At 44.2% G+C, this 8,620-nt stretch overlaps 1 protein-coding gene across 2 annotated transcripts in view; it reads left to right on the top strand.

Annotated features, from left to right (window-relative positions):
• The first annotated feature begins 2,877 nt into the window (after nt 1–2,877).
• Nucleotides 2,878–8,620, top strand: part of PDSS2 (decaprenyl diphosphate synthase subunit 2) — a 124,375-nt gene continuing 118,632 nt past the window's right edge. The window contains exon 1 of one of the 2 annotated variants that reach the window (XM_075498486.1): nt 2,878–3,393. In XM_075498486.1, the coding sequence (XP_075354601.1) occupies nt 3,167–3,393 (227 nt within the window). In that variant the 5' untranslated portion in view covers nt 2,878–3,166. The remainder of the gene's footprint in view (nt 3,394–8,620) is intronic. The other variant, XM_075498485.1, reaches the window with a different exon arrangement.

Genomic DNA, 8,620 nt, shown 5'->3' with positions numbered 1-8,620 from the left:
AATACATTTTGCTTCTGTTAAAAAATATTGTTGGACTGCATGGCTGAGAAACTCTCCTATCTCCACACTCTAAAACTGAAATTTGGCAAAGGATTTGCCAAGGATTTGATGGCTGGGGAATGTCTCAGACTGTTTCCATTAAAAAACGTAAATAGAGACCTCTGGTCAGAATGGTCTTTCCACATTCTACTGTCTGAAAAGTCCAACAGTAACGGGCATCTCCTGTAGGTTTACTGGGGATGGGCAAGACTTTCTGGCAATGGCTTTTTCTAGCAACAGAGGCCTTTGTGGAGGTGAGTGCAAGAACTGAGAGAGGGTTCTGCTGTTGCTTCCCACAGTCCCACCCATAAATGTATATGAAGAGAAGAGTCCATGATTAGGATGCAGCCTGTGGGGAGGAGAGGATGATTGGAACCTAATGAGAAAAAGATGAGGAGGCTGTGACAAGAATGAAAGAACAGTAGCCAGTAGGGATGTTGTGTGGCACTGAAGCAAAGTGTGGAGGCTGGGAGAAAGAAACCATGAACTTGGACGAGGAATCAAAAATGGACTACTGAAGTAAGACTGTTACGTTGTTAAGGGAAAGGGATGAAGGCATTGGGCTCAGAGTGAGAGGCAGAGTGTCCTTGGGTATTAGAGTATAATCTTTTCAAAGAGTCGCTGTGGTCCAAAAAAAAAAAAGCTGTGAAACTCACTGACAAAATGTATGCTTTTTTTCTCCAGCAATTGCTGCACTTAAAGAACAGCAACCTACTGCTGGTGAATCCTGAAGAAGCTCTAGTGGCAGTGTGTGGTGTTGTGGATATCAAGGGTCTTGCCCCAGTTCTAAACCATTTGGACTTAGGAGAATTGTAGATGAAGGGGGCAGAGGTGTTCAGTTTCTTAGACTGTAACACAAAGAACCGTGATTTTGAAAAGCTAAAGTCTCACATGTTAGGAGATGGTAGGTTTACTGCCCATAGAACCCTAATTCTCCTCAGTTTATATGTATTATTTTAAGCAGACTTTAATTGCATAATCATGTTAGTTTTTCACAGAACACTTACCACATTAAGTGCAAGAATGGATATGGCTCAGGAAATGAATCAAGGAACTTGTCACCATTACAGGATGAGGTGCCTTGGTAGCTCCTCTTAAGTGCATCCCTCCGGCAATTTTCATTAACTTAGTCTTTCTGCACAGAAACATGCCATTGCATTCTGTCATTTTTAGACTGTGTTTATGAGCTGAAGCTCCCTATTTAGCAACAGTTTGTTCTGTGACACTAGCTAACTAAACTGACTCAATGGCAGCTCCTTCAAAGCAAAGTTTTATTCTCTCAGAGATAGGCAGTACAGAAATCAAAGATTTGACACCAGAACCTTAACTCTCCTGTCATCTTTCCAGTTTTTGCAGGTTCTCTCCATTCTAGTTTTTTCCCTCTCCAGTTTGGGAGAGGCCGCTTACGAGATGCCACAGGGAAGTCCAGCCGTTGTTGACTCCACAGTCAAACCCCCTTCCTTAGGACAGTAACTTTTACAGTTTTAGTGCCCATTTTGAGTCGTCTCAGGCGTAAGAACAATAAACACCTTGCCATTGTCACTAGAAACAGGTAAGGGTGTTCCTTTTTAGCAGCTTTCTCCTTGTAACTTCAAGAGTTATTTGTGCTTTCCTGGACTGCGCTTCATGTTTCTTTGTGATGGAACTGTTTTCTATTTGCACCTTCTTTTACAGTATCCTTCATTGTAACTCTTTTCAATCATGTGGAATAATACAAACAAAATAAAGTGACCTGTATCTTGTATTTGTAAAGATAAGAAATGTAACACCCTCATTTTTCACATGAATGTAGTCAATAGGATGGTTTTCTCATCAGAACTCTGCCTGATTTGTTGCAACAAAGCCTGGAAGTTATAAGAGGACTAGATGTAAGTGATTGTAAAGACAGAATAGATCATATTCTTGCTGAAGTATTTGTGGAATTGAGGAACTCACTTAAATCCAATTTCTGAAGATGGCCAGTGAATTTTCCTCCTCTGGGGTACAGAAAATCCATTCTCTGAATTCACAAAAACTTTGGGTGCATGTAGCTGCAATGAGGCGTCAGTGATGGCTGTGCTCAGAATAAATGAAAGACTACATGATATGCAGTCCACAGATATGATAGACCACACTGTAGAATTGCAGGACCCAGAAGTCTTCAGCCAGGCACTCAAAATTAGTTGTCAATTTCAACATTAACTGTTTGGTTGAAAGTACCTCTTCAGTTCACAAGGAGGCTGTTCATAAACCCCTCAGCTGTGTCACAGCGGAGCACCATAGGACAAACCTACAAGGAAAGGCAGAGCATGCAATAAATAAGGGCTGCTGGTACCACGTCCCAAACAACTATGGGGGAAAAAAAAAACCAGAATGCCCCCACACCGCAATTATGAAAACAGAAAACACGACTGCGTAGCTGAAGACTACACGCTGAACACTTTATGTGGGAACTTGAACTCTCTTCTCCGTTGGTCTCTGTGTGCAACACTGGGAGCAGGCAGAGCACATCCCTTTCTGTGGGGCACCCCCAGCCAGCCAAGAGCCCTGGCCCAGGCTCCCCCTCCAGCTAGGCCCTCTGCCACGGCCGGGCTGGCAAGGCCGGCCCACACACGCCGCTCTGGGAGGCAACAAGCACAGAGCAGGGAAGAGAGGCAGCAGCCCTTTACCCAGTGCAAGGGCTAAGGGTGAAGAAAAAGGGGAGATATACCCTGTGGGCATCAGAGCCCCTTCCCCAGGAGCCGACCTCCCTCACCCAGGACCCCTCGCTCCGCCACCACTACCCCCCACCCCACCGCCGCAGCCGTCAGGCGAGGAAGCCGGGTGGGAGGGGGAAGGGAGCGCCTTACCGCCCTCGCTTTACGGCCCGGCGTGTTTTGCGGCGCCCAAGATGGCTGCCCCCAGGGCACAATGAGCCCGCTCCGGCCGCCGCCGCGCCGCCGTGGGGGACGCGGGCAGGCAGCGCGGCCGCCGCGGGGTCCCGCCGCCCGGGGCTGAGCCGGCCGCTGACGGCGGCGTGCGGGGGGGGGTCCTCCGGCCGCAGCGAGCGAGGAGGGGGACTCGTCCGAGGCCGCTTGGTCTGTGGGGCCCCGCCGGGGCGCGTAACGGGAGAGAGGAGCCGGCGGCCTCCTCGGGGCGGCGGGAGGGGATGTGGGGCGCCTTGCTGCGGCGCGGGGGCCGCTGCGCCGGCGGCCTCCGGGCTGTGGCGTCGGGCGGCCCACCCTGGAGCCAGGTGGTGTCGGAGGCCGAGAAGATCGTGGGGTACCCGACGTCCTTCATGAGCCTGCGGTGCCTGCTGAGCGACGAGCTCAGCAACATCGCCATGCAGGTCCGCAAGCTGGTGGGCACCAAGCACCCGCTGCTCGACACCGCCCGGTAAGCACCCGGCCCGCCGGGGGGAAGCTGCTGGCTGGGGGGTCCGGGGGTGCTGGGGCCTCGGCCCCGGCCTTGGCGGTGGAAGCGGCCGGCAGCCCTCGGGAGGCTTGTCAAAACTCGCGGGAAGCGTTGGGCTTCGTTCGTTGCCAGGAGTTGAGGCTCGGGTCCGTGACGGGGGTCGGCGTCGCTTCCCGGGCCTCGGGCGGGTGGGCGCGTTGGCCGTGGCAGGTGCGGTGCCCGAGGGTGGCCGTGGAGGTGACAGAACTGGCGTGTCCCGAGGGGAACCCGGCCTTGAGGTTTTGTGTGGGCGGTTAGCTCTCCACGCCAGGATCTTCATTTCTTTGCCGCAACAGGTTTTCCCTTGGGTTACCCTCTGTCGTTCAGAAGTTGCTTGGTTGTAATGCCACGTGCAATGAATGAGTTTCCCCATGTGACGCACAGAAAAATCCCTTGATAATGGAAGAGCTATGGCTGTCTCACTAACCGTTATGTATTTTTTAATATTAAGGACTATATTGCGAGGAAACCAGTGGAAAAAATGGAGGAACTAATCAACTTGAAAGCTCAAAATGACACTGCTCTGAACTGTGTATTTTATTACTAAGAGCTTGAGAAAACATTGTCTGTTTTGGAGGTTTTGTATATTGCTGGGATTTTTAGGGTTGCTAAGCTGATTATCCGCTCTTTCATTTTGAAGGCAAACTGATGGAATACTTGCATTCCTGCCAATAAGCAAAAGTTGGGATTGTTGGGCAGTGTTTTCTTTGACTGTAAATCAAGAACTGATTTGCAGTGTTTTTTTTAAACAATGAAATGCCAGAGGCTTAACAAAATTTAAAAACAAAACTGCAGTTTTCTAAGGACATTGGGTTGTGGGTTTGGTTTTTTGGGCGGGGGGGAGGTTGGGTGGTTTTTGTTTGATAGAACTGTGTTTGCTGTAACTGCAAATATAGCGATGTTAATAGAACCCAAGTCTAATATGCACAGTATTTTTGAACAGGTGTAAAACAAAAATTAGCATTTGTTCAAATGTTCTGCTTTTCTTTTAAAGAAAAAAAATTGTAGCTGTGTAGTGGTCCTTGGCAACTCCAAAATTATGGTGTAATGATATAAAAACAAGATTCGTTTTGCAAGCTCTCTGTCTCTAAATCTGGTTATCTTGAGTGAACAAAAGGAGTACAGGGGACAAACATAACTTTTTAAAGAAACATTATTTTGGGGGAGGGAGATTTAGATATTGGCTTTAAGTAGACTTTTCTGGAAGAAACAAATCAACTTGTTAATAAAAATGGAAAATACCTGACTTTAGAAAATGCTGGTGGAGGGGATTTTGTAAAATTGTTTATAAATACAGGTTGTGATATTATGATAAGCTTAGCGAAGATTTCTGGCTTTCTTTTTTAAGAGGAGGGACAAGAAGAAAATGTTTTTCTGCCTTTGGATCCAACTTTAAGGTCAGTTGATGGAATGCAGGGAATAGGAGGACTGAGGTGCAGTGTGTTTGGGCTCTTAAGCTTCCACTGCAGTCACAGAAGTATCATAGAGACCCACAGTGCTAAAGTGGGACTTCAGTGTTAGCTTTAGAGAGTCTCTTCAATGTGTAATAGTTGCTGGTTTATTTGTGAATTAAGTTTAAATACAGTATTTTGAGGCATGGTCGGAGGTTTCATGGTGGAGCTGCGATGTATGTGTGTGTGTGGGTTGTTGTTTTAAGTGGGCTGCTTTGGGCTTAATTCTGTAAGCCTGTGGCTTGTGGAACACCAGTAGGAATATAATCATGCACAGGGTCAGCAGGATTGAATCCATTCATTTTTTAAATTCATATATGTTTCAGAGAACACTACTAACCTGATGTGTCATGCTGGAAACAAAAGTCTGTATTTACTCGCATAAAACTGAAACCGTGTGCCCTTATTTTGGATGTTCTTCTTTGGCTTCACTGGTATTTCCAAAGGCTTCATTGCAGATGCATTTCCAATGGCCTTGGCCTTTGTATTATAAGAAGAGTTAATTTCCTGCTGACAAGTTTTAGTACACCTGTAGTAATGCACAAATTGTACCCTACCTTGTTTTATGGTATGATTTTGCAATAAGGTGAATTTTGACCTTGTCCTTTCTTAGTAATCTTAATAATCTATTTCTGAAATTTGACTGTTGTGTGTTTGACTGTAAATGTGATTGATTTTAGTTATGGGTCTGAGATCTATGCTCTGACTTACCATAGCTGTTTAGGAAACACGTCTTGATTTTTCAATACTAGATACATGTTTTAAATCTCTGGCTTGTTACCCATGCTTATAAAGTAACATAGGTTTCCTGTTGTGTATTCAGGCAAATGTTTTAAAGCATGGGTATCTCAGATATGTTCTTTGGTGATTTCTTGAAAAACTTAAATGATTGATACGTTCTGCAACTCTAATCTTTCAGACTGTGAGTGCATAAATACTGTATACGTCTATTAAGTACTTCAACACTCGAAGAGATTTTTCTATTTGTGGGAACATCTGAAAAATCTGTGCAGTAAAATTGATTAATTGCACGTGCTGTTTCTCAAGTTTCTACTAATTTATTTTTGAGGTTATAAGTGGTGACAATCAAATTATGATTGCTTGCTGCCATCTCTAAGCGATACTAATTTTCTTTAACCTTCTTTGACTGGTGGCGTTTTGTCATCACTGTTTTTGTGTCTACCTTCCCTTCCTGTCTAAATGCTTTGCTAGCCTTTGGAGTCTTCCTTAGACCATTCGGGGTTTCTTAAGCATTGGTAGAAAACCCTCTGCTTTATCTGTGCAGAATAGGTTCTGAGCTGAGACAGCATAAGACATAATTGCCACCACATTGAAAGCCTTTAGCGTAACAGGAGTACTGATCAGCATTTTTAACCTTTTGCCGAGCTTTGGGTCACCAGGCTGTTGCAACACGTAGCCTGTGCTGAGAGCCTTAAAGAAGGCAGCTTAAAGATAACTGTCCATGTGAGACAGGACATGTGGAGGAACAGCTGTTGGGGCAGTAAACGTTGCTCTGATGATCCCGTCCGTTTCTTCCTCTCGTTTGGATGCGGCGGTGGCAGCTCCTGGGTGTAAGTGCCTGCCATGAATCAGGACTGCAGCAGGTGTTCTTCTGGGATGATGTGCAACCCTGATACCTCCTACCAAGCCTGTGCCTGGCCAGCAGCTTTAAATCTGGGAGCTATTGCTGACTCTGCTCTTGGGAGGGCAGAGACGGGTAACTGAGCCCTACAACAAGGGATTTGGGAGGTCTGTAATCTGTGTGGTAGAGTTTACCTTTTTTTTTTTTTTTTTTTTAAAGTTTTTGGCTTCTTAAAAGTCAGCTGCATCAAGTGAGCAACCTCAGTACTAGCTTTGCCAGATTTGTTAGAAAGAGCACGAAATGTGAGGGAAAGGTTACATTTCATTTTAGAAAGGCTAATGTTTAGTGGTTAACAGATCATTGGAAGTTGGGGTATCTGGATTATATTCACAGCTGTGCTTTTGGCTCTCTGACTAGGGCAAGTCACTTAATTTTTCATACTTGCATTTACTTATCTGTAAAATGAATAATATAGCATCTGTTTTCTAGAGGTGTTACAATTCATTCATTGCAGCCTGTATTGATCACTGTGATCTTTGAGTGCAAAATGGTGCATAAGCAATATTAATAAAGAATACTTTAAACAAATGCTGTCATTAAAGTATTCACCTCTAATGGGTACTCTGGAAACAAAATTGCAATCTGACTACTGCTAGATCTTTCTGTTTGTAGTCCTGTGAGTCACTGTATGGTTCTTCAGAGCTTTCAGTCTTTTTTTCCCTATAATGAAGTGTTTTCAGCAGCTACTCAAAACTAACATTTAAATTTTTTTGCTCTTCAGGCTTTGTTGGACTAAATGAAAATTTTTTCAATTCATGAACGTATGACCTCCTTTTCAGTTGGGAAGCAAACAAATCTCCAGTATTCTCTTTCCCCCTCCTTTCTAGGCTAGCATACATCCTTCTTAATATAGGAAAGAATCTGTAATTGGCACAGCAATCTACTTTTCTCAAATACATAGTGTGAATAACGTTTTCTTGATTATTTAATCTCTCTTGAGAAGGGTATAGCTTGCTGCAGATTGTAAACAGTAAATGTTATGGCCAATGCATCACTTTTATAATATCACTAAATGAAATGGAACACTTCATACACGTAAAATTATTATGGGATACCATTTAGCCCTAGCCATTCGGTCATTAGCATGTGGGAGAAATGATTATATTTTAGTTCTGTCAGAATTGTTTGTTGGTGATAAATGCTTAAGTAGACTTAGTTACAGTTTTCCTGGATTATTACAGAAATAAAAAGCCTCGACAGACCAGGTTTTGTTCTGTTGCAGCCCTCTCCGTGTAGATCTCTAGCCATTTTAAGCACCGAACATAAAATGCAATCCTGAGTAGCTTCAAGATTACATGCTTTTTGGTTAAAATATCCGATAACGTTTGCTTCCTGGTAGTTCTGTTTCTCTGTCAGCTTGAAATGGCTTATTTCAGTAACATGTATCTTGTAACTTCAGATGCAGTTGCCCTCCTATGTGGGTGACTGATTTCAGTGTAGACCTAGGGATTTGTTCCAGCCTGGTGTTGATGGAATTATGGCCAATTTATATTTTGTTTTAACAGAATGGTGACTAAAAAACTATCCTTTTTATAATTGTAGGTGCTGTGATTGACTAAGAGTAGCTTTTTAGCCACTTGTTTCAAATTTTTGGGGGGGGGGGGGGCTAGAAAAATGAAAGTGTCTACTTATTTGGCAGTGGCTAATGAGGTAACTTTCTCTGAACACAGTGAGCAGCTGGATACTCAAAGTGACAAGCAGAGGGGCTGGTCAACTTACAGCTTCTAAAACTAAAACTTACTACAATCTTTTAAGTTTTACTGAATTGCTCAATCTGTAATGGACCTTGGGGGCATAAAGTCCCTCTCCTGCTGTTGCTGGATCAGAAGTTAAAGCACATTTGCGTTCACTGAATTTTATTATCTTTTTTCAGTCTGCTGTAACACTTTGCAAAAAAATATTTTTGTGGTAGAGAGATGTGATTTTTATAATTGTGGTCAGAATGCCTGTGAAGTTAGCTATGAGGTAGCAGTTGTGTCATTTCCTGTGTTTGCCGCAGAGATCTGTTGGACTTCCTGGAAGCACTGGCCACCAAAGCTAGCATGCAGGGCACCTCTGCAGAAAGTCTCAGTAGTGG

The sequence above is a fragment of the Mycteria americana genome, chromosome 3, assembly GCF_035582795.1.
Source record: "Mycteria americana isolate JAX WOST 10 ecotype Jacksonville Zoo and Gardens chromosome 3, USCA_MyAme_1.0, whole genome shotgun sequence".
In the NCBI taxonomy this organism is placed as follows: Eukaryota; Metazoa; Chordata; class Aves; order Ciconiiformes; family Ciconiidae; genus Mycteria; species Mycteria americana.
Note: the sequence above shows the minus strand (reverse complement) of the source record. Positions and strands in the feature narration are given on the sequence as shown.